The 27,284-nt window shown below is 40.2% G+C and overlaps 1 protein-coding gene across 6 annotated transcripts in view; it reads right to left on the bottom strand.

The window, feature by feature from the left end:
- ARMT1 (acidic residue methyltransferase 1) overlaps nt 1-27,284 on the bottom strand; it is a 205,892-nt gene that overhangs the window by 31,582 nt on the left and 147,026 nt on the right. For 5 of the 6 annotated variants that reach the window (XM_053592417.1, XM_053592419.1, XM_053592420.1 and 2 more), the window contains 3 exons: nt 26,374-26,574; nt 21,134-21,307; nt 18,377-18,619 (listed from right to left, as the gene is read on the bottom strand). In XM_053592417.1, coding sequence (XP_053448392.1) covers nt 18,377-18,619; nt 21,134-21,307; nt 26,374-26,574 — 618 coding nt within the window. The remainder of the gene's footprint in view (nt 1-18,376; nt 18,620-21,133; nt 21,308-26,373; nt 26,575-27,284) is intronic. The other variant, XM_053592418.1, reaches the window with a different exon arrangement.

The raw sequence follows: 27,284 nt of genomic DNA, 5'->3' as shown, positions 1-27,284 counted from the left end.
TATTGTACCCTCAATGAATCCCCAACAATAAAAAAAAAAAAAAAATCAAGACAGCAAAAGAAATGCTACGGCTTGAGAAATATGCAAAAAATAAAATGCCAACAGCTGGGGGAAAAGGTTGTCAGTGAGCACTAGAGTCAACCAAGTGGCACTTGCAGAGCAGACATTTACAACATGGAAATGCCACCTACTGAGCAGGTCTACAGGGACTAATTGTAGTGGAGATAGTACTGATGGATCACAAGTTGTCATGGACTGTATACTAGATCTCAGTTTATCAGTGAATTATTAATGTTAATTCTTGAGTGTGGTGATTACATTGTGCTCATGCAGAAGAATGCCCTGGAGGAGCATGGGGAAGTATTTAGGGGTGAAGTGTCAAGATGTCTGCAACCTTTTCTCAAGTGGTTTGGCAAAAATAATATCGATCAATTGGCTGGGTGTTGTGGCTCACGCCTGTAATCCTACCACTCTGGGTGGCCAAGGCAGGTGGATGGCTTGAGTTTAGGAATTCGAGACCAGCCTGAGCAAGCGTGAGACCCCTATCTCTACAAAAAAAAAAAAAAAAAACTGGGAATTGTGGTAGGCACCTGTAATCCCAGCTACTCGGTAAGCTGAGGCAAGAGGATCTCTTTGAGGTTGCTGTGAGCTGTGGCTCCATGGTACACTACCCAGTCTCACCGTGTTGCAAAAAAAAATTATAGTAATAATAATAAAATCAATCCCTCTCCCTTTCTCTCTTCTTTCTCTCCCCATCCCATCATTAGGAAAAAATATAGTAATCAGTAAAATATTAACAACCTATGTGAAAGGTAAAAGAATATCTACTATATTATTTTTGCAGCAGTTCTATAGATTTGAAATTTTTCAAAATGAGAAGTTGGGAAAGAGGATGTATTAATCATGGATCCTATTAATAGAAATTCTTAAATATATATGTTTATGTATTTACAAATTACACACATACACTGCTTAAAATAATATACTCTGTAGACTATTGGAACGTTTTACAAATTGAGAACAGTACATTGATTAAATAAATATCAATTTTTTAAAAACAAAGTTACCTCCATTTAAAACAAAGAAATTCCCTTCACATGCCAACTGTCTCACTGCTGCTGAGAAAATATGTGGCAAAACGGAAAGTTGTTGGAATTTGTATGCTGGATTCAAAAACTCGTGTTATTGGAAGAAGAGATACATTCAGCCCTTCTTTTCAAATTGAAAAAACATTTACTGTGGGATATCTACCAAAGGTGATGGAATACAGCTTGGAGAGCCACAAGCTCATGAAATCAAGTCTGAATGAGAAGGATTTATTGCTGAAAAATATGAAACTTTATCACAATCCTCAGAGCTGCCTGAATTCTTGCTCTCAGGAACCAAGAGTAAATAATGGAGTGCTGAGCCAAGCCACCAGGACACAACTGGGATCCAGCAGTGGTAACAAAGGCCTCAGCCTCCTAAAGTCAAACCCAGCAGCAGATTCCTAGGAGTGGGAATAAGTGGGTTTCTTAATAATCCTAAGAGAAGTCCTCAGAGCCAATCCAGAATTCAGTGAGAAACTCTGACCCTAATTTTTTTTCCAATGGGACAGAACTGATCATAAACAAGATTGATGTACTACTCAGACCCTAGCAGGGATGGAGAATGTTCCAAGTGTGCACCACTTTCGGTAAACATTGTATCTACTGTCTGATTCCTAAGGGAATGAATTTTAAAATCTAGTGAACAATTCTCTGTCATGTTAAAAGAGCCAAAGTCCCTGAAAGGGAAGGTAATTAAATTTAAAATCTGGTGTGTTGGCTTCCCCAGAGGATCTAAATTCTCCAGCTGGAGGGCTTCAAGAAGTTGCATTGAAAACACCACCCAGGTAGAGCCAGGCTGTGCACAGGCTCCCTGAATATGGAGAACAACAAAATGGGAAAGTCTCCTGATGGCCCACATAGATGCTGTGGCCCTCCCTGAAGAGGACCACAAAGATTTGACTAGTACTAGAAATCATCAAGATGGCTGACTCAAAGCACCCAGCACTCACCTCTTTCACACAAAAGGACCAAAACAACAAATAGATAACTATATGTTGAATACAGTCTCTAAGGGAGAATACTGGAATTCAGTAAGACACAGACACTCTTTGAGGCACAAACTCAAGATGGCAGCATAGAGAGGGAAGTGAAGCAGCTGTCCAGCACTGGCTCACAGCCAAGAAGGACATCCCACTGTAGGGAAGAGGTAAGTGGGAATCTCTCACAGTCCACATTCATACCACCACACCTGCAATCCTAGTTACAGAAGAGCCTCACAGATGTAACAGGATCTAAGCCCAGTACAGGAAGTTATCTGGGAGTCTACAGCACTGCATTGTACCACAGAGGGAATTCACACTGATTTGCCCCACTACTTGGGACCTGGGCTGCTACAGCATGGCACAATTTGAGGAACAGAGGCTACAACAATGCATCCTACCTGGGGGCCCAATATCCCCTGTACCTTCAAAACTCTGGGGGCCCACTGGAATCCCACCACATCCACCTGAAGGGCTGTCACAACACCAGCTGGAACCAGTGGTGCAGCTGTGACCCCTAAACCTACAGTGCCTTATAGCCTAAGAAACAAGCAGTTCAGGACAGAGGAGGCCAAAGGTCACACTCCTCAGAGCCTGAGAGTCATTCACTCAGGATCTGTTGCCACCCCTACTTGGCAATGTCATCCCCTTCAGTGGGGGTGGGGAGCTGCCCCATGCCTGCATGTGACATCCAGGGGCTCAAGGACCAACCAACCTGATGTCTTCTTCTCCAGCAAAGCTGAGCCACAGCCTCCACAAACAGCCACAGCCTAGGATATCGAGGCACTTGCAGATACTGCTAACATTGATTACAGCCAAAGAAATCATATGGAGCCTACACTACTGTGCCTACCCAGAAGCAAAGTCAAAGCACCCTACTCAAGCAACATCAAAGGACATATCTACAGTAAAAAAAATTCTTTCCCTATGAAAGCTATGCCATAAAAATAGAAGAAATGATTGTTATACCAGATGCACAGGTATCAACATAGGGAAACAATACACATAAAAAAGGCAATGAAACAGGACACCTCCAAAGAAACACAATAATTCTCCAGTAATAGTCCCCATAAAAAAGAACCTCTATGAAACACCTGAAAAGGAATTCAAATATTGATCAAAAGGAAGTTCAGTGACACACAAAAGTACACAGACAATTCAATAAAATCAGAAAAATAATTCATAATCTGAATGAGAAATTGAAAATAGACATATATATAATATCACTTTAAAGGGTCCAAATTGAAACTTTGAAAATAAAGAATTCAATGAATAAAACAAAAGGCACAACACTTTAATAATTAGACTATATCAAGCAGAAGAAAGAATTTCTAAATTTAAAATCAAGTATTTTAAAATAACCCAGTTAGACAAAAAAGAACAAAAAATAATGAGAAAAGTTTACATGACACATGTAACACCATTGTGTGAACAAATATTCACATGATGGAAGTTACAGAAGAAGAAGTAGGGAAAGAGAAATAAAACTCATTTAATAAAATAGCAGTTAAATGCTTCCCAAGTCTTGGGACAGATACAGAAGTTCAAATATCCCCAAATATATTTAACCCAAAAAAGTTCTCTCTGAGGCTCCTTATGGTCAAACTATCAAAACTCAAAGAAAAAAGAGAATACCACAGACAACAAGAGAATTGCATCTAGTCTCCTATAAGGGAATAATTCGCTTATAACAATTGCATCTAGGGCGGCGCCTGTGGCTTAGTGAGTAGGGCGCCAGCCCATATGCCGAGGGTGGCGGGTTCAAACCCAACCCCAGCCAAACTGCAACAAAAAAAATAGCCTGGTGTTGTGGCGGGCGCCTGTAGTCCCAGCTGCTCGGGAGGCTGAGGCAAGAGAATCGCATAAGCCCAAGAGTTAGAGGTTGCTGTGAGCCATGTGATGCCACGGCACTCTACCCAAGGGCGGTACAGTGAGACTCTGTCTCTACAAAAAAAAAAAAGAAAAAAAAAAAAGAATTGCATCTAGGAGACAATCCAAGGTGGCAGCCGAGTAACAGCCTCCCTTCAACAAGGCACGTTGAGTCTGGAGAGATAAGACTCCGTGCATCTTTGGCTGGTGGGATCTGCCTATAATCATCCCTTTGAGTATTCAGGGAGTTGACAAGGGACTTCTGGACCCCAAGAGGACAAAAACAGTGGAAAACTGGCAAGTGGTTGCGTGTGTCCGATCGACCTAATCCCCCGGGCAGCCATAAGTACAAGCATCAATGAGACTGCAAACCGGAAAGGCCTTACCTGTGAACTGTTTCAGTGTTTTTAGACTTGGCACTCAGTTGAAATGCCTTGGGGAGAGCTTGAGCCGGAGTGCAGAGAACTTTGGGCATTGTCTAGGGCCCCAGAATGAGCCGCTCAGCCAGATGGAGCTAATAGTGTTCGTCTGTGGGCCGCAGGGAGCCACTGTGAGAGAACTGCCCCACAAAACCAGCCCTCAGGGTCGCAGAGCAAGGATTGGGTAGGACCTAGTAACCTAGGGACTGAGCAGCCTAAAGGCAGGGACTGAGCAGCCTTACAGCCTTAACCCTCAGGGGCAGAGTGAGACTGGTTCTGGCACACCGGAGCCTCAGGCTGCTGCCCTGGGTAGAGTGCTGTGGCATCACAGCTCATAGCAAGCTCAAACTCCTGGGCTTGGCGCTGCCTGGACCTCCATAAGGTGGTGCTGTGACCCATGACTCATGAACCACGACCTGCACCACCAGGCTTCCACATGCCCTGACCAGGAACTGCGGGAGACGCGCAACGCTGCGTCCTCCGCCCTGCACCATCCCTGCCTCCACACCTCTGGCCAGGGAATCTGGAAGCCCTGTGCCCTCCGGAGCCCTCCCTGCCTCTGCACAGAGCCCTTCTCCTGGCCAGAGACTGCTGGAGCCTTGGGCTCTCTGTCCCAAAGTCACTGGGCACCAGGCACTCCCAGAACCATGCGTACCACCTCCCACCCTATTGCTGGATCTGGGTGTGTCACACTATGGAGCTGCTTTCACAACCAAAAATCCCCAGATGGGGCAACCCAGAGGAACTACAAAGGGTCACTCCCTACAAAGATCCACCAACAATAGAGCGATCCCGCTGGGGTCTAATCTTAGAGAGACACCTCCCCAACTCTGAGGAGAGCAAGAGGCAACGGGGAAAAGCAATCATGAGGCGAAATCAACAAATTCTGGCAATATGAATAATCAGAGTAGATCATCTCCCCCAAGGATCAATGGGGCAAACACAGCACAAGATCCCATGCACAAACAAATAGCTGAAAAGTCAGAAATCGAATTCAGAATCTGGATAGTAAATAAGATTGAATTAGAATTCCAAGCAGTAACCCAAAAGATATCTCAAGAATTCAATGAATTCAAAGACCAAATGACCAAAGATTTTGACACATTGAGACAAGAAGTTGCAGCCCTCAAAGACCTGAGAAACACAGTAGAATCCCTCAAACAGAATGGACCAAGCAGAAGAAAGGATTTCTGACATTGAAGACAAAGCTTTCAAATGCTCCCAAATTCTCAAAGAGGAAGAGAAATGGAGGGCAAAAACAGATCACTCTCTCACAGAGCTCTGGGATAATTCAAAGAAAACCAATATTCATCTTATAGGGATCCCCGAAAGCAACGAAGTGGTTTCACAAGGCACAGAGTCTCTTCTCCATGAGATTATGAAGGAGAACTTTCCAGACATGCCCAGAGATCCTGAAATTCAGATAGCAGACAGTTTCAGAACTCCAGCACAACTCAACCCAAATAAGACATCCCTCAGACACATCATAATCAACTTCACTAAACTTAATATGAAGGAGAAAATTCTGAAAGCAGCCAAACGAAAAAAAAAAACATCACCTACAAGGGAAAGAATATTAGAATAACTTCAGATCTCTCTGCTGAAAACTTTCAAGCTAGAAGAGGATGGTCATCAACTTTTAATCTCCTAAAACAAAATAACTTTCAAACCAGGATCCTGTAACCAGCTAAACTGAGTTTCACTTATGATGGAGAAATTAAATACTTCAATGACATTCACATGTTGAAGAAATTTGCCATAACTGAACCACCTCTCCAGGATATTCTCAGACCTATCCTCCATAAAGACCAGCGGAATCCTCCACCACAAAAGTAAACCCATCCAGAAAATTTTCATCAAATTCCAACTTCCACAGTCATAAAAGGATTAAAAATGTCCACCGAACTCTCAAAAGGCTTATCAATATTCTCAATTAATGTGAATGGTTTGAATTGTCTTCTAAAGAGGCACAGGTTGGCTGACTGGATACAAAAACTCAAGCCAGATATCTGCTGCATACAAGAATCGCATCTTACATTAAAAGACAAATTTAGACTCAAGGTGAAGGGATGGTCATCTATACTCCAGGCAAATGGAAAGCAGAAAAAAGCAGGCATTGCAATCCTATTCGCACATGCAACAGGCTTTAAACCAACCCAAATAAGGAAGGATAAGGATGGACACTTCATATTTGTTAAAGGTAGTACCCAATATGATGAGATTTCAACTATTAATATTTATGCACCCAACCAGAACGCACCTCAATTAATAAGAGAAACTCTAACAGACATGAGCAACTTGATTTCCTCCACTTCCATAGTAGTTGGAAATATTAACACCCCTTTAGCAGTGATGGATAGATCCTCCAAAAAGAAGCTAAGCAAAGAAATTTTAGACATAAACTCAACCATTCAAGATCTGGACTTAACAAACATCTACAGAACATTTCATCCCAACAAAACTGAATACACGTACATCTCATCAGGCCTCGGAACATACTCCAAAATCAACCACATCCTAGGCCACAAATCTAACCTCAGAAAGTTTTAAAAAATAGAAATTATTCCTTGCATCTTCTCAGACCATCATGGAATAAAAGTTGAACTCAATAACAACAGGAACCTGCATACCCATACAAAAACCTGGAAGCTAAACAACCTTATGCTGAAGGATAGATGGGTTATAAATGAGATTAAGAAGGAAATCACCAAATTTTTGGAACAAAACAACAATCAAGACACGAATTACCAGAACCTCTGGGATACAGCAAAGGCAGTCCTGAGAGGGAAATTTATAGCACTGCAAGCCTTCCTCAAAAAAACAGAAAGAGAGGAAGTTGGTGGTGGCTGCGGCTCACGGAGTAGGGCGCCAGTCCCATACGCCACAGGTGGCAGGTTCAAACCCAGCCCTGGCCAAAAACGACCAAAATAAAAAAAAAGAAAGAGAGGAAGTTAATAATTTAAGGGGACATTTCAAGCAACTGGATTAGGAAGAACACTCCAACCCCAAACCCAGCAGAAGAAAAGAAATAACCAAAACCAGAGCAGAATTAAATGAAATTAAAAACAAAAGAATTATACAACAGATCCATAAATACAAAAGTTGGTTTTCAAAAAGATCAATAAAATAGATAAACCTTTGACCAACCTAACCAGGAAAAAAAGAGTAAAATCTCTAATTTCATCAATCAGATATGGTAATGATGAAATAACAACAGACCTCTCAGAAATTCAAAATACTCTTTACGAATACTACAAGAAACTCTACTCTCAGAAATATGAAAATCTGAAAGAAATTGACCAATACCTGGAAGTACACCACCTACCAAGAATTAGCCAGAATGAAGTGGAAATGTTGAACAGGCCTGTATCAAGTTCTGAAATAGCATCAACTATACAAAATCTCCCTAAAAAGAAAAGCCCAGGACCAGATGGCTTTAGGTCAAAATTCTACCAAACCTTTAAAGAAGAACTAGTACCTATACTACTAAACCTCTTCCAAAACATAGAAAAAGAAGGAATATTACCCAACACGTTCTACGAAGCAAACATCACCTTGATCCCCAAACCAGGGAAAGACCCAACAAAAAAAGAAAATTATAGACCAATATCACTAATGAATATTGATGCTAAAATACTCAATAAGATCCTAACATAATCCAACAACACATCAAAAAAATTACACACCATGACCAAATGGGATTTATCCCAGGGTCTCAAGGCTGGTTCAATACACGTAAATCTACAAATGTAATTCAGCACATAACAAACTAAAAAATAAGGACCATATGATTCTTTCAATTGATGGAGAAAAAGCTTTTGATAATATCCAGCATCCCTTCATGATCAGAACACTTAAGAAAATTGGTATAGATCAATGTCAGAAGTGGATTAAAGATGGCGGCCGAGTAACAGCTTCCCTTGCAACTGGGCACTGTGAGTCTGGGGAGATAAGACTCCAGACATCTCTGGCTGGTCAGATCTGCCAATAATCATCCCTTTGAGGATACAGGGAGTCAGTAAAGGACTTCTGGACCCCAAGAGGAGGACAAAAACAATGGGAAACTGGCAAGTGGTTGCATGTGTTTGATCGACCTAATCACGCCGGCAACCGTAAGTACAAGCAGCAGTGAGACTGCACACCGGAAAGGCCTTACCTGTGAACTATTTCGGTGGTTTTGGACTTGGCACTCAGTTGAACTGCCTTGGGGAGAGCTTGAGCAGGAGTGCAGAGAACTCTGGTCATTTTCTGGGGCCCCAGACAGAGCCACTGAGCTGGGCTGCAGGGAGCCACTGTGCAAGAGAACTGCCCCAGCAAGCTCCACCCTCAGGGTCCCACAAGGACCGGGCGGGACCTACTCTGTTTCCCCGAAAATAAGACATCCTCCGAAAATAAGACCTACTCACAGGAAAGATAAGACGTCCCCTGAAAATAAGACCTAGCGCATCTTTGGGAGCACACTTTAATATAAGATACTGTCTTATTTTCAGGGAAACAGGGTAGTAACCTAGTGACTGAACAGCCTAAAGGTGGGGACTGAGCTGCCTTACAGCCTTAACCCTTAGGGGCAGAGTGAGATGGTTTTGGCACACTGAAGGCTTGGGCTGTTCTCTGGGTAGAGTGCCGTGGTGTCACAGCTCATAGCAACCTCAAATTCCTGGGCTTGGCACTGCCTGGACCTCCATAAGATCTGTGCCACGACCCTGCACCAACCGGGCCTCCACATGCCCTGACCAGGAATTGCAGGAGCCGTGCAACCCTGGGTCCTCCCTCCTGTGTCCTCCCAGCCTCCACACTGGCCCACTCGTCTGGCCAGGGATACTGGTAGGCACATGCCCTCTGGAGCCCTCCCTGCCTCTACGCAGAGCCCTTCTCCTGGCCAAAGACTGCTGGAGACTTGGGCTCTCTGTGCCAAAGAAACTGGGCACCAGGCACTCCCAGAACTGTGCGCACCACCTCCCACCCTGTTGCTGGATCCGGGTGTACCACACACCGGAGCTGCTTCCACAACCAGAACTCCCTAGCTGGAGCAGCCCCAGAGGAACTACACACGGTCACTCCCTACAAAGATCAAGCAACAATAGAGTGATCCCGCTGGGATCTAACCTTGGAGAGACACCTCCCCAACTCTGAGAACGGCCAGAGGCAACGGTGAACAATCATGAGGCAAAATCAACAGAAAAACTCTGGCAATAGGAATAATCAGAATAGATAAACTCCCTAAGGATCAATGGGGCAGACACAGCACAAGATCCCATGCACAAATAGCTGAGATGTCAGAAATTGAATTCAGAATCTGGATAGTAAATAAGATTGAATTAGAACTCTAAGCAGTAACCCAAAAGATATCTCAAGAATTCAACAAATTCAAAGACCAAATGACCAAAGATTTTTGTCACATTGAGACAAGAAGTTGCATCCCTCAAAGATCTGAGAAACACAGTAGAATCCCTCAGTAACAGAATGGAGCAAGCAGAAGAAAGGATTTCTAACATTGAACACAAAGCTTTCGAACGCTACCAAACTCTAAAAGAGAATGATAAATGGAGGGCAAAAACAGATCACTCTCTCAGAGAGCTCTGAAATAATTCAAAGAAAACCAATATTCGTCTTATAGGGATCCCTGAAAGCGACAAAGTGGCTTCACAAGGCACAGAGTCTCTTCTCCATGAGATTATTGAAGGAGAACTTTCCAGACATGCCAAGAGACTCTGAAATTCAGATAGCAAACAGTTTCAGAACTCCAGCACGACACAACCCAAGTAAGACATCCCCCAGACACATCATAATCAATTTAACTAAAGTTAATATGAAGGAGAAAATTCTGAAAGCTGCCAGACGAAAGAAAACCATTACCTACAAGGGGAAGAATATTAGAATAACTGCAGATCTCTCTGCAGAAACCTTTCAAGCTAGAAGAGGATGGTCATCGAATTTTAATCTCCTAAAACAAAATAACTTTCAACCCAGGATCCTATACCCAGCTAAACTGAGTTTCATTTATGACGGAGAAATTAAATACTTCACCATAACTAAACCAGCTCTCTAGGATATTCTCAGACCTATCCTCCATAAAGACCAGCATAATCCTCCACCACAAAAGTAAACTCACCCAGAAATTTTTAATCAAATTCCAACTTCCACAGACACAAAAGGATTAAAAATGTCCACTGGACTCCCGAAAGGCTTATCAATATTCTCAATTAATGTAAACAGTTTAAACTGCCCTCTAAAGAGACACAAGTTGGCTGACTGGATACAAAAACTCAAGCCAGATATCTGCTGCATACAAGAATCGCATCTTACATTAAAAGACAAATATAGACTCAAGGTGAAGGGATGGTCATCTATATTCCAGGCAAATGGAAAGCAGAAAAAAGCAGGCATTGCAATCCTGTTCGCAGACGCAATAGGCTTTAAACCAACCAAAATAATTAAAGATAAGGATGAACACTTCATATTTGTTAAAGGTAATACTCAATATGATGAGATCTCTATTATTAATATTTATGCGCCCAACCACAATGCACCGCAATTTATAAGAGAAACTCTAACAGACATGAGCAACTCGATTTCCTCCACTTCCATAGTAGTTGGAGATTTTAACACCCCTTTAGCAGTGATGGATAGATCCTCCAAAAAGAAGCTAAGCAAAGAAATCTTAGATTTAAACTCAACCATTCAACATCTGGACTTAACAAACATCTACAGAACATTTCATCCCAACGAAACTGAATACACATTCTTCTCATCAGCCCAAGGAACATACTCCAAAATCGACCACATCCTAGGCCACAAATCTAACCTCAGCAAATTTAAAAAAATAGAAATTATTCCTTGCATCTTCTCAGACCATCATGGAATAAAAGTTGAACTCAATAACAACAGGAACCTGCATACCCATACAAAAACCTGGAAGCTAAACAACCTTATGCTGAAGGATAGATGGGTTATAGATGAGATTAAGAAGGAAATCACCAAATTTTTGGAACAAAACAACAATCAAGACACGAATTATCAGAACCTCTGGGATACTACAAAGGCAGTCCTAAAAGGGAAATTTATAGCAGTGCAAGCCTTCCTCAAGAAAACGGAAAGAGAGGAAGTTAATAACTTAATGGGACATCTCAAACAACTGAAGAAGGAAGAACACTCCAACCCCAAACCCAGCAGAAGAAAAGAAATAACCAAAATCAAAGCAGAATTAAATGAAATTGAAAACAAAAGAATTATACAACAGATCCATAAATCCAAATGTTGGCTTTTTGAAAAGATCAATAAAATAGATAAACCTTTGGCCAACCTAACCAGGAAAAAAAAGAGTAAAATCTCTAATTTCATCAATCAGAAATGCTACTGATGAAATAACAACAGACCCCTCAGAAATTCAAAAAATCCTCAAGGAATACTACAAGAAACTCTACTCCTAGAAATATGAAAATCTCAAAAAAATCGACCAATACCTGGAAGTACGCCACCTACCAAGACTTAGCCAGAACGAAGTGGAAATATTGAACAGGCCTATATCAAGTTCTGAAATAGCATCAACAATACAAAATCTCCCTAGAAAGAAAAGCCCAGGACCAGATGGCTTTACGTCAGAATTCTACCAAACATTTAAAGAAGAACTAGTACCTATACTATTAAACCTTTTACAAAATATAGAAAAAGAAGGAATATTACCCAACACATTCTACGAAGCAAACATCACCTTGATCCCCAAACCAGGGAAAGACCCAACAAAAGAAGAAAATTATAGACCAATATCACAAATGAATATTGATGCTAAAATACTCAATAAGATCCTAACAAACAGAATCCAACAACACATCAAAAAAATTATACAGCATGACCCATTGGGATTTATCCCAGTGTCTCAAGGCTGGTTCAATATATGTAAATCTATAAATGTAATTCAACACATAAACAAACTAAAAAATAAGGACCATATGATTCTTTCAATTGATGCAGAAAAAGCTTTTGATAATATCCAGCATCGCTTCATGATCAGAACACTTAAGAAAATTGGTATAGAAGGGGCATTTCTTAAACTAATAGAGGCCATCTACAGCAAACCCACTGCCAATATCATATTGAATGGAGTTTAATTAAAATCATTTCCACTTAGATCAGGAACCAGGCAAGGTTGCCCATTGTCTCCATTGCTCTTCAACATTGTAATGGAAGTTTTAACCATTGCAATTACGGAAGAAAAGGCAATCAAGGGTATCCACATAAGGTCAGAAGAGATCAAACTTTCACTCTTCGCAGATGATATGATTATATATCCGGAAAACACTAGCGATTCTACCACAAAACTTTTAGAAGTGATCAAGGAATACAGCAATGTCTCAGGCTACAAAATCAACACCCATAAATCTGTAGCCTTTATATATACCAACAATAATCAAGCCAAAAAAACAGTCAAGGACTCTATTCCTTTCACAGTAGTGCCAAAGAAGATGAAATATTTGGGAGTATACCTAACAAAGGACGTGAAAGATCTCTACAAAGAGAACTACGAAACTTTAAGAAAAGAAATAGCTGAAGATGTTAACAGATGGAAAAACATACCATGTTCATGGCTGGGAAGAATCAACATTATTAAAATGTCCATACTACCCAAAGCAATATATAATTTTGATGCAATTCTTATTAAAGCTCCATTGTCATATTTTAAAGATCTTGAAAAAATAATACTTTGTTTTATATGGAATCAGAAAAACCTCGAATAGCCAAAACATTACTCAGCAACAAAAACAAAGCAGGAGGAATCATGCTACCAGACCTGAGACTGTACCATAAATCAATAGTGATCAAAACAGCATGGTACTGGCACAAAAAAAAGAGAAATAGATGTCTGGAACAGAACAGAGAACCAAGAGATCAATCTAGCTACTTACCGTTATTTGATCTTTGACAACCCAATTAAAAATATTCAGTGGGGAAAAGATTCCCTATTTAACAAATGGTGCTGGGTAAACTGGCTGGCAACCTGTAGAAAATTCAAACTGGACCCACACCTTTCAGCATTAACTAAGATAGACTCTCACTGGATAAAAGATTTAAACTTAAGACATGAAACTATAAAAATACTTGAAGAAAGTGCAGGGAAAACTCTTGAAGGAATCGGCCTGGGTGAATATTTTATGAGGAGGACCCCCAACCCCACCAGGCAATTGAAGCAGTATCAAAAATACACTACTGGGACCTGATCAAACTAAAAAGCTTCTGCATAGCCAAGAACATAGTAAGTAAAGCAAGCAGACAGCCCTCTGAATGGCAGAAAATATTTGCAGGTTATACCTCCGATAAACATCTAATAACCAGAATCCACAGAGAACACAAACATATTAGCAAGAAAAGAACATGTGATCCCAACTCAGGGTGGGCAAGGGACTTGAAGAGAAACTTCTCTAAAGAAGACGGACGTACAATCTACAAACACATGAAAAAAAGCTCATCATCCTTAATCATCAGAGAAATGCAAATCAAAACTACTTTGAGATATCACCTAACCCCAGTAAGAGTAGCCCACATAACAAAATCCCAAAACCAGAGATTTTGGCGTGGATATGGAGAAAAGGGCACACTTCTACACTGCTGGTGGGAATGCACACTAATATGTTCCTTCTGGTAGGATGTTTGGAGAATACTTAGAGACCTAAAAATAGACCTGCCATTCGATCCTATAATTCCTTTACTAGGTTTATACCCAGAAGACCAAAAATCACAATATAACAAAGACATCTGTACCAGAACGTTTATTGCAGCCCAATTCATCATTGCTAAGTCATGGAAGAAGCCCAAGTGCCCATCGACCCACAAATGGACCAGCAAATTGTGGTACATGTATACCATGGAATATTATGCAGCCTTAAAGTAAGATGGAGACTTTACCTCTTTCATGTTTACATGGATGGAGCTGCAACATATTCTTCTTAGCAAAGTATCTCAGGAATGGAAGAAAAAGTATCCAATGTACTCAGCCCTACTATGAAGCTAAATTATAGCTTTCACATGAAGGCTATAACCCAACTATAGCACAAGACTATGAGGAAAGGGCCAAGGAAGGGGAAGGGAGGCGGGAGGTTAGGTGGAGGGAGGGTAATGGGTGGGGCCACACCTATGGTGCATCTTAGAATGGGTACAGGCGAAACTTAGTAAAGGCAGAATATAAATGTCTACATACAATAGCTAAGAAAATGCCATGAAGGCTACATTGAACAGTTTGATGAGAATATTTCAGATTGTATATGAAACCAGCACATTGTACCCCTTGATTGCACTAATGTACGCAGCTATGATTTAACAATAAAAACAAAGAAAAAGAATTGCATCTTGTCCCCATCAGAAAAACAGATATCTCAGTAGAAACTTTACAGGACAGGAGAGAATGGAATGATGTATTCAAAGTGCTGAAAGAGGGCAGCGCCTGTGGCTCAAAGAAGCAGGGCACCGACCCCATATGCCAGAGGTAGTGGGTTCGAACCCAGTTCCAGCCCCCCCCCCAAAAAAAAACAACTGCAAAATACTGAAAGAAAAAAAAAATCTTCCAGCCAAGAATACTACATCCAGGAAAGTTATCCCTCATTAATGTAGGTGATATAGAGTCCTTCAGAGACAAGCAAAAACTGAGGGAATTCATCACTGCTAGACCAGTCTTATAAGAAATTCTTAAAAGAGTTACAAATTACCATCATGAAAACACGTGAAATTATCAAATTCACTGGCAATGCAAACATACAAATTAGAAAGAAAAAGAACTCAAATGATACTACTACAGAAAACCAACAAACTACAATGATAATAAGAGTGAAAGAAAGGAACAAAAGATATACAAAACACAGAAAACAATTAACGATATGACAGGAACAAAGCCTTCCATATCAATAATAACCTTGAATGTAAACAGATTAAATTTTCCACTTAAAAGATAAAGAGGCACCAAGAACTTAAAATAAGAAAAAGGCAGTCTCTTCAATAACTGAGACTGGGAAACCGAAAAAGAATTAAACTAAACCCCCATCTCTCACCATATCCAAAAATCAAATAAAAATGGATTAAAGACTTAAATCCAAGATGTGAAACAACTAAAAGAAAACATCCGGAAGATACTCTAGGACATTGGTCTCGTCTCGGCAAAGATTTTTTTGTGTAAGACCTCAAAGTCACAAGCAACAACAACAAAAGAAGGAAAAGTAAATAGGCCAGTGAGATGACATTAAGCTCAAAAGTTTCTGCACAGTCAAGGAAACAATCAATGAAGTGAAGAGACAATCATATTTGCAAATTACCCATCTGACAGGGGATTAATAAACAGAATATAAAAGGAGCTCAAACAACTCAATAGCAAATCAAACAATCTAATTAAAAAACAGGCAAAAGATCTGAATAGACATTTCTCAAAAGAAGACATACAAATTGCCAATAGGTATATGAAAAAAAATGCTGAACATCACTTATCAGAGAAATGCAAATCAAAACCACAATGAGATATCACCTCACTCTAGTTAGAATGACTTTTTTTTTTTTGGTAGAGACAGAGTCTTACTTTATCACCCTTGGTAGAGTGTCGTGGTGTCACACAGCTCACAGCAACCCCAACTCCTTGGCTTAAGCGATTCTCTTGCCTCAGCCTCCCGAGTAGCTAGGACCACAGGCGCCCGCCACAATGCCCAGGTATTTTTTTGTTGCAGTTTGGCCGGGGCTGGGTTTGAACCCTCCACCCTCGGTATATGGGGCTGGCACCCTACCCACCGAGCCACAGGCACCACCCTAGAACAACTCTTATCAAAAAGACAGGGAGTAACAGATGCTGGCAAGGGTGTGCAGAAAGGAGAACCCTCCTACACTGTTGTTGGGAATGCAAATTAGCACAGCCATTATGAAAAATAGTATGGAGGCTCCTCAAAAAACTAAAAATAGAACTACCATCCAACCCAGAAATCCCGTGGCTGAATGTATAGGCAAAAGAAAGAAAATAAATATAGCAAGGAAATATCTGCACTCCTATGTTTATTTCACCACTATTCATAAGAGCCAAAACATGGACTCAACCTAAGTGCTCATCAGTCGATGAATGGATAAAGAAAATGTGGTATATATACACAACAGAGTATTATTCAGCCATTGAAAAAAATGAAATCCTTATTTGTAGCAACATGTATGAAACTGATGGTCATTGTGCTTAGTGAAATAAGTCAGGTACAGAAAAATATTAATTCCATTTTAATTTCATATGCTCCCTCATAAGTGGGCACTAAAAAAGTTGAATACATAGAAGTAGAGAGTAGAATTGTAGTTATTAGAAGTTCTGCATCCTCTGGAGTTCTGCCACGTAATTCAGAGCTCGCATTTGCATTTGTTAATAAGGCTATGTTCGTGCCAGGGAGTACTACAACCTTAATTATCCTAAGTTAATGAGAAAAGAACAAGGGTAGAGTTAACACACAAATAATATGTTCATGCAAAGTGAAAGGCTAACTATGTCATGGCATATGTACAAATAAGAATCTGTAAGTAGTAAAATAAAGCAAACAGTACAATAATTGCTCTACCCTTAGAGAAAATAAACCGTAGGAATGCCAAGCTCAAAAGAACCCGCACTGTGAACCATGGGTACCACATATTCTTATTAATGGTGACCTTAGTCATCATAATCATACTGAATGAATGTCACAATTTTTAATTCCATTTTCATCCTTTTTTTTAATTCCTAAATTGGTTTGGATTTCATAACAGTAAAAAATATAATAAGATTCATAAGTTTCGGCTCAGCACCTGTAGCTAAGTGGTTAGGGTGCCGGCCACATACACCAAGGCAGGCAGGTTCAAACCCAGCCCGGGCCTGCTAAACAACAATGCCAACTACAACGAAAAAATAGCCAGGGGTTGTGGTAGGCACCTGTAGTCCCAGCTACTTGGGAGGCTGAGGCAAGAGAATCGCTTAAGCCCAAGAATTAGAGGTTGCTGTGAGCTGTGACAACACCACACTCTACTGAGGGCGACATAGTAAGACTCTGTCTCAAAAAAAAAAAGATTGGTAAGTTTCTATATAGTTTTACATTTATACATATGTAAATAATATTCTCATAAAATTATTCTAACTCAACCCAGGTAGGAGAATTTGAAAAGGAATGAATATTTTTTCTTTCAAAAAGGGATCTCAATAATACTTATGTTTGTCTGCCAAATTAAAATTTTATTGTTCATCTAGAAAGATCTACTTTTATTGATCTAGAATTCAGGGGTAAATTTACTGCCTGCATCTCAAACATGGAGATTTGGATAACCTAGGAATCAAGATTTTCAACCAAGGTTTTGCAACAAACATGGAAATGCGTACAAAAACTTACACACAAACATTCATAGCAGACTTATTCGTAATAACCGCTGTATTCATGATATGTAGTACATATATGCGTGCCAGCTGGGGATGGCGTGTGCATGTAAAGTTACATGTTATTGCCAGTGGCACACATGCTAGACATGTAACGCTTTTATTAAATTCTGCTTACGTTTTCTTTTATCTCTGTATTCATTAAAAACTGAACACCTTGCACACAGGAAGCACAACTTCCCAGTCTTTTGACCTCTTCACTGACCTTGGTAATGATATAACCTGCAGAGCACAGCATTGATACTTGAGCACCGCCCAACTCCTCTCAGGAAACACTTGCGATCATTTCTTCCTAAGCAAATTCCTATGTGATAAATCCCTACATCGCACCGCATAGTCACCTACACTTTGGAGAAATGTTTTTATTCTCTCTACTTAAACATCACCCCCTTTTGACTGACACTTCACCCAACAATGATGGCTTCCCTTCAAATATTAAAGATAGAAAATGGATGTGTATTCTGATTTGTGTAATTTTTGCATTTTCCCCACAATTCTAGAAAACTGGAGGACATTTTCTTCTTTCTTCTTCTGGTTTATCCATTACAAGGTCACCACTCACACAAACTTTGGTCATAAGTAGCAAAAAACAATAACGAAATGAAACTGAGCACTTGCCTTAAGCTCATTGGTGTCAGCCAGTTTGGCTTTAAGCTCAGTGTTCAATTCCCGACATTCTTTCAGCTCCCTCTGCAACCTCTCCACCTGTTTCTGTAACTTCCTGGTGGTGAGGTGTGCCTCATCCCTCTCCACGGCCAAGGCTGTGCGCACCTGCTTCTCCTCCTCCAGCTGGGCTATTTTCTGCCGGAGGAGGTTCATGTGCAGTTCTCTGCCCTCCAGTCTTTCTTTCTGAGTTTTTAGCTGGTTTAATATGAACAGAAATTTTTTTTTTAAATAATAATTGAACAATCAGTAAATATAAGTGAATTACCCAGATAATGTTGACCTTTATCTACACTTCAGTAAGACTAATTTGTAAACCTTCAGAAAAGGTCATTGTATTTCTTGTCCTGGTTGCATTTTTTTATTCAGACCTTTTCCAAGAATTAATTTTGTAGCTGCAAAGTATGAGACAAAAGAGCCACAGAAAATGTGCAGAGGAATCAGCTTTCAACATGTGATTCTCTCCAATATTATGTGCATAATAATAAAAATGTGAAATTACTTTTAAAACTGTTCAAATGGTTTTATTAAGGGCAGAATATAATAAGACGGAGAGATAAAATCTACCCAACATCTAATGGCCACAATATCTGAATGGTTGTTTTCTGAAACAAGAAAGGGCACCGATTAGCCTTATAACCTACACTTGCTAATGTGAATCCCTTAGAAATGGACTAAGTGCCCCCCCATGTGAAATTTGATACATATCTTTTTTCATTTGTTTGAAATTTGTTTGAAATTTGATATATATCTTTTTTCATTTGTTTTTGGGTTTTTTTTGCAGTTTTTGGCCCGGCTTGGGTTTGAACCCGCCACTTCTGGCATATGGAGCCAGCGCCCTACTCCTTTGAGTCAGAGGCACAGCCCGAAAGTTGATATATTTTTAAGGTAGGAGATACCAAAGAAATTTTTAAGAAAGTTTTATTTAGATATCTAAAATCTTAGAAGTAAAAGGGACTTCAAGAAGGTTCACTGATGTCTTTGTTACATGCCTGGCCTGTAAGAACCCCACAACAAGCAGGGAACAGGTCCACAAACAACACTTATTTTGGCAATCAAACTTGATGAAGGAAATTAGAGTGATTTTTAGAAAATGACTGTGGACTATAAGAGGGGGAAAAAATCTTTCTGGGTTCCACATGTCACAATTAGTGAGTGGAATATTAAGCACAGAAACCTCTGTCATCTGTTATAAATATTAAGATCATGTAGAATTACTGAATGTTCCAGCTGAAGACCGTCACATTCTCCCTGGTTATCTGGTCTGCATTTGGGACATGTTAGAAGACCTCATTGAAGTGCTGCTTTAAGTATCTTGCCTAACACTGACAGCTGCGTCCATGCCCAGATTGCTTTTAATATTTTCCTAACCGAACTCCCTTTCTCAAGCTTCTTCATACCAAATTCCACTCTATTGCAAATGTATACTGGTAAGTTCTAGACACTGGTAATTTTAATAATTATGTAATTCTTAGGAAAGAATGGCTTTGGATATTGAGAAAATGGATCAATTACTGAGGAGAACATTGGAAAGAGTGGTAGCTCGATTGAATGTCTCTGATGGTAATAGATAGGGCTTGTCTGCTTGTCTTTTACAAAATATTTCTCAAGATATGGTCCATGTAGAAGAGGCCAAAGGAAAATAAAGCATCTTCTATGAGCCAAGAGTTCAAAAATGTTATTAAAAACTAACAACTGCTTGGCATAGATATCATCCCCATCTTAAATATGAGGAAATAGAGACAGAGAGGTATATAATTTGTCCAAGGTCACACAGCTTGATGGAGTCTAATTGAGAACCCAGATGTGACTCATTACACAGCCTCTATACTAGAATTCTACCACAGAATTTTCTCCTAAGAACTAATGTAAGAAAACATCTGTGTTTTCCTATTTCTTTCCCCAATACCAATAATTACATGAGTAATAATCACATTTTATCCCTTTCATCTATTCATTCATTGATTTAATCTAAACTCTTTCTAACCCTTTCTTTGAGCAAATGCAAAGTAAGTCCTTCTCTCTCTACTTTCTGCAGAGAGGATGGCTAGATGTCTTCCCAGTGCTCTTCTTCCAAATTAATAGAAACTGGGAATTTTTTAGGTAGATAAATGGCTACCCAGAATAAAGGCTACATATGCGAACATCCCTTGCTGCAAGTTTTGACCGTCAGAACATATTCTAGCCATGGGATATAAGGTTCTTGTAGCAAATTCTGGGTGCCTTTTTCAAAAGACACATCCTATATGTTCTTTTGCATCCCTCTTCCCCATCCCTTCCTTCTCTTCTGCCTAGAACACAGATATGATGGTTCTAAGCACTATTTTGAACCGTAAAGATAAGGACTCCCCTAGGGATAAGAAATGAATGAGCTGAAATGAGCCCAGTGCCTTAAAGACTTTACAGAGCAGAGCATCACACCAGCCTTTAGCGGCCTATCTCCAGGAATTTATGTAGGAAGAGAAAAAAAGAAAGGCTTCTCCTTTGTTTAAGCCACTGTTATTTAGGATCTTTATTACTCACAGTGAAGCATAACTTTAGGTGATAGATACACTTACCTACTCTTCAGACTTGAAATTGAGCCTCAAAATCCTAAATACATATTTTTATAATATGTTTCCCAGCCACTCTGGTGGTGGTAAATTATTTTTCAATATTTGTGTTTTTCAGCAATTCCTTCTCTAAACACTAGCAAGTTTCAATAGCCCCTACCTTTCTCTGCAGATTGTAGGCAGTGGTCTTGCTTTCAATGACTGCTTTGCTCTCAAGGCGAACCAGCTGCTCTGTGCGAGCTAAAACCACGTCCAGGCGCATGTCAAAGCCAAGTTCAGCAGCCATCTGGTCCAACTTCATTTTTTCTGAAAGCTGATCTAGAAATTTAAGATACTAAACCCAAGAACAAAAATAAAAAGGAGACACAAAAGTAAAAGTAAGTGGGTGATCTCACAGCATCCTTCTCTTGCTCCCAAGCTTACAGGTAGTTCTCTTTAAACCCAGAATGGAGCCTGGACTTTGACCCCAATATTGGTAATGAATTTTTGAATCACCCTGCCAGTGTCCTGCCCTCTCCTTGTTAAAGGATGCTTGACATTCCTGATCAGGAACCTTGAGGTTCAACCTTAACATTATGCACTTTTGCTGACCCTGACATACAAAAAATTTGGCTACGGTCCTGATTTATAGCCCCATCTCTCTGCTTTGGCAATATACTGCTGGGACAGCGCCCCTCGCAGGCTAATCTAACCTCTGACATCCACCCATGCACTTTCCATGGGAAATTTTCCCACCTAACTGACCTCAAAGGTGGATGTTGGCAACTTATGCGGTTGCCACTTAGCTCTTCTTAGGCTCTACATATCACTCCAAACTCCAAGCTCTCCGTACACACAAAATCTGAGCAACATTTTGGTTCAATTATTTTTTACTTATAAAGTTTTAGAAAATCTCTTCAAAGGTGTTTAATGAGCAAAGGTAAATAAACAGCATCCTGGTATAAAATAGAGCTTATAAAGAAAGTCAAAGTCCATATTTTAACGGGTTCAAGTTACAAAACTATTTAAGGGCCTTCCTCCACTTGATTTCTGTGGTTTACCTGGCTATGCCCAGATGAAGAATAATGCTTACTAAGTGCCGGCTGGATGAGCAAATCAGTCGATGAGCTTTCTATACTATAATTTCATGATTTGGATTCTATCTTTGATATTATATCCTGATTGCAATAACTTCTAATTTATCTGGCATTTGTAGGCAACTAAGTGTTTAAGTAAATATAATTTCCTGCTAACTGAATGAAGCATACCAGCTTAAAGCCCAAAGCTATTTTTAATCATCAGGATAAAATTATTTTATTTGTAAGTGTATATTTTCCAATTGTGTTAAATGGTATACATATGAATATGATTCAATCTCTTCTCTGTAAGTCACAGTCATCGCAAATATCACTTACTGTCTTGTACTATGAAATCATAAGCTGCTTTGGTCTCTGCATCATCAGGTCATACTTCTTAATGCTGTAACGAAGGTTAATTTCTAATCTGTGTGTATAAAAGTGGCCTAACTGCTATTGCTTGTGTTTTGCATAAAATAGAATCAGTACCTTTTATGTGAAGGAATGAAAGCCTATTCTTTGATTTATACATATGACCCATCCATGCAAGGGCTACAACAGAAACATAAAGGGATTAAGACAAGACCAAGCCAAGACCCCACAGAGGAAGCAGAACCCTCTTCAAGGATCTTGGCTATCCCTCCAAAGATCAAGGTTATTGCAAACTTTAATTCCATGCAAGGGAAAGATTACAGTCTATTTTGTTCATTTGAATCACAGCTCAGCATAAATAAGAAACTATGCATTCTACTCTCTTGTGTGTCAGCCTCGATAATCTTCCTTTAGCATTTAAATTCTGTACACCTTTGCTTTTCAATTTTACATGATATAGTCCTTACTAGGACGTGGGTTTCACATGTGGTGAGCCACAAAAAATTCACCATGGACAGAACTAGCTTACATAATTTTATTTCATTACTGAGAGTCATTTGGGCATAATTCCAATTAAAATTAACAATATATTTTTACTGAAGGAATGGGATTTCAACCACCTGAAATTTTTGCCTTTGATTTATTTCTCCTACAATTCAAATAATGTATATTGACTCCTTCTCTAGGCCCTGGAAAAATGCAGGAAAAAATTTTTTCCCTGACCTCAGAAAAACTTGGAATATTTAGAGAAGAAAATGTTAAAGTGATCCAGGTGGAATATGTAGAGAAGAAAATGTTAAAGTGATCCAGGAAAGGGTGCAAAGTGCTGTGAGAGAGGCAGGTACAGGGCATTTGGGGAGCCTGAGGAAGCAGAACTCAGTCTCTTAGGGAAGACTGCCAGAGGCAGTGATATTTGAGCTGAACCTTGAAGAGATAGTTGTTGCAGGTGAAGAAGGTGAAGAGAACATTCTCTGAACACTAGCTATGGGCAATATGGGAGGGAGGAGAGGAGACCAGATGAGTTATAAACTTGACTGTGGATGTCTTTAGAGCTCAGCAATCACTCAACACAGACCCACCAGAGCACTACGGGTCCTGGAAGGCCTCTGTGTTTGCCCCCATTGGCAGGAGGGATTGCAGAGGAGAGAGGAGATGGAGAGGGCCACTGACCAGCTCATGAAATTTGAGGCCATGAAAAAAGAAGGAATCTGTACCTGATCTTGAAGGCCACAGAAAGCCACTGACCAGTGTTAAGATGGAGAAAGATGATAGTCAGTGTGCATTTTATTAAAAGCTCTCTGGCAGCAGTAGAGAGAGCAAATTGGAAAGTGTGGAGAGCAGAGCAGAGAGCTTGGTTGGGTGGCTATTTCCCTAGTCCAAGTCCATGAACATGATGCTCAGAGCAAAGCACTGCTACTGGATAGAGAGAAAGTGGGGAGGTGTTGGAGAGCTGGGAAGGAGACAAGATCGGGGCTCAGGCATTCATTAAAAAGAGGGAAGCATTGAAGATGGCTCAGGCAAATGGAGCCAGATTACCACCATTACTGAAGCAGGAGAGGGGTGAATTTGAGGAGAGATCATTTCAGTTTTAACTACAGTAGGACCTCCATAGTTGACCACTTCCCTACATTGACCGTCTCCTTAGGTTGACCTAATTTTCATAGACCAGACATGCACCACATGTACATATCAGTACAGGAGGCCTAGTCCCTTAGGTTGACCACCTCTATAAATTGACTACTTTGTTACAGTCCCTCAGGTGGTCACCTTACGGAAGTTCTACACTATATGTAGGTGTTGAAGGACCATCTAAGTGCAACGGGCAATTAGATTGCTTCCGATTACAGTACTATCCACAGGTACAATATTTCTTTTCAAAATCAAAATTTCAACTAACACACATTTTAGATATCTAATAGAAAAAACTCATTTTGGCCTCCCAAATTTCCCAAATCTATCTCCTGTCTTCCTTCACAGAACCACTCCTCAGTCCAGACATCTGTTATCTTCTGATCTGGAATATTCTAAGAATCCCCTGACTGAGCTCTCTGCTTTCATCTCTAGACCCTCTGAGCCAGTCTGCCTTGACAGAAACATTTATTTTACTTAAAAACCTTCTATGGCTTCCCATTTCCTACAGGACAAAGCCTTGGTAGTTATTCTAGACCAGGCATCCTCAAACTTTTTAAACAGGGGGCCAATTCACTGTCCCTGAGACCGTTGGAGGGCCGGACTATAGTTTAAAAAAAAAATAAAACTATGAACAAATTCCTATGCACACTGCACATATCTTATTTTGAAGTAAAAAACAAAACGGGAACAAATACAATTCACCCTGCTTCATGTGGCCCGTGGGCTGCAGTTTGAGGACCCCTGTTCTAGACCTATCTCAATTGTGCCCACCTGCCCCCAGGCCACCTCCTGCCTCTGGCCTCACTAGGCCACCTCGAGCTCCAGTCTCCCTGCACCTCATTCATTCCCTACGCCATCTTCTCACACCTCCCTTCCTTCTTTGTTCCTGCTGTTCCTTCTAGCTCAAATTGTTCCCATCTCTTCCACCCGACAAATTCCTACTCATTGTTTAAGGCTCCTTTCAAATCTCACCTCTTCTGTGAAGATGGCTCTTTCCTCATTTGGGAATAGGAAAGAAGTAACTGCTCCTTTTTCCAAATTCTTGTTGGATTTCATACCCGTCTCCATCATAGCACTAATTGTGCTAATCAAGCCCGCGTCTACCTCTCTCTCTCACTGAATGATTTTCCATGGGCACCTTTTGTGCATCTTTGCATATCCCACCTTGAGGTAGGTCTGGTGCTTCCTCAAATTTTTTAAATACAAAAAAATGAGTCTTTTGAGTATAGATATTTTGACCTAAGAATACTTTTTATGCCAAATTCTGTACCTGAGCTTTTGATCCCATTTCTTCCTTTTCCTTTCCCACCCTTCCTCCTACCGACTCTTTCAATCCACAAGCACTTACCTCCCTTGCTTTAATCCTGTTTTTTACAGCTATGCTTTCTGCCTCTTTTCTCTTTGGTCACCAAACTTCACAGCATAAGTTGCCCCCCCATCCCTCTCTAGACATCTCACAACCCAAAGTGAACTGGCTTCTATTCTTCCACCGTTCCTCCAAACCCGCCTCTCCGAGGTCCCCGATGCTCTCCCCCCACTCGAATCCTCAGTGAGGAGCCTTCTCCTCTCCCTGATTCTCCATCACTTCTGAGCCTCTGCATCCCACCATCTCAGCTCCACAGAGACATCGCATATCTCCCTAAAATACTGCGATGTTCACGGTCACTCATCACACGTCACACTCTGCAGAGTGAAGAGTGCTTCATCTTCCTAATCCGGCCATTCCAGTCTTCTCTCTTACAGATCCACAAAGAATGCTGCATTCCGACCATTCGGGGTTCACCACTCTGCATTCTCTGAATGCACTGTGCACTGGCAAGATTTCGTGCCTTTGTTCAAACCATTTCCACTACAGTATTTTCCTCTTCTCTCCACTAGAACCCTACTTAACCTTCGAAGATGAATTTAATCATCTCCTCCCCTGTAAAATCTTCCCTTTACCCAAAAGTTCCTACAGCACTTCATTAATTCAAGCCTTCTATTACACATAGGTACTTATAACCTAATAAGCCAGCAAATTATCTGAATATCTGTCTCCTCAGACCTTCAGAGGCTTCACATACAAGGCACATTCAATAAATACGTGTTGACAAAAATGAAAATAAAAAGCCAATTACATCTTAAAATTAGTAAGTAAATATACAAATACTTGATAAGTTTAAATGAATTAATGTGAATCAAGGAAACTCCAGACAATAGGAAGAGGCCCATTGTTCCTTGAAATTTGCTCAGGAGTTAGGACTTAACCAATCTAAGTACTATAAAATTCAGAATATTTCCAGGTAAAATTTTATACTGCAACAGATGCTTCCTCCCATAGACGTGTCCCCAAGATTATTACTTTTTGTTTTTCAGTATTCGAGTTGTCTTGCAAAACATCTCTAGAAACCAGCTCTCCCTCTAGGTATGTTAGCTGACCCTGAAGAGTCTCCAAGTCGTTCTCTGCTTTCTGGGCCCTCTGGAGAGCTTTCTGGTATAAACCAGACTCTTGTTCCAACTGTTCAACAAGCTCAGATATTTGGGCTTCAAGCTGGGAGACCATCTGGAAACAAAGAAACAGAACAAGGCTAAGCCTTGTTTTAAGATACAGCAAAGTGTTAAAACCTATTGCTCAGCCTAAGCAACAAAACTATTTATGACACTGACTTCCAGATTTTTTTGTAAAACTTAAATTTAAAATAGGTAATTGACAACTGTATTTGCCTCAGAAATAAATCTACATTTATTATCTAATAAAATATTTTGATTGGTATTTTTTCATTTTTATATAATTCCTTCAACAAGTTAACTGATAAATATTTATAAGTAATGTTTACTTACCATCAAAATTTGAATTCAGGAGTTTCAAAGTTTAGTTGGAAAAGAGTTAAGATAAAAAATACTTTAAAAATCTACAAAAAGAGGCTAGTTTCAGTGGCTCATACCTGTAATCCTAGCACTCTGGGAGGCCAAGGCAAGAGGATCTCTTGAGCTCAGGAGTTGAGACCACCCTGGGCAAAAGCAAGACCCCATCTCTACTAAAAATAGAAAAATTAGCCAGGTGTGGTGGTGGGCACCTATAGTCCTACCTACTCAGGAGGCTGAGGCAGGAGGATTCCTGGAACCCAGGAGTTTGAGGTTGGTGTGAGCTAGGCTGAGGCCAGGGCACTCTAGCCTGGGTAACAGAGTGAGACTCTGTCTCAAAAAAAAAAAATCTACAAAATAATCATTCCTTACAGAAACTCTTCCACCACATATAGTTGATGAAAGATT

Source organism: Nycticebus coucang, chromosome 5, assembly GCF_027406575.1.
Source record: "Nycticebus coucang isolate mNycCou1 chromosome 5, mNycCou1.pri, whole genome shotgun sequence".
NCBI lineage: Eukaryota > Metazoa > Chordata > Mammalia > Primates > Lorisidae > Nycticebus > Nycticebus coucang.
The sequence above is the reverse complement of the archived record's forward strand: the minus strand, read 5'-3'. Positions and strand labels throughout refer to the sequence as shown.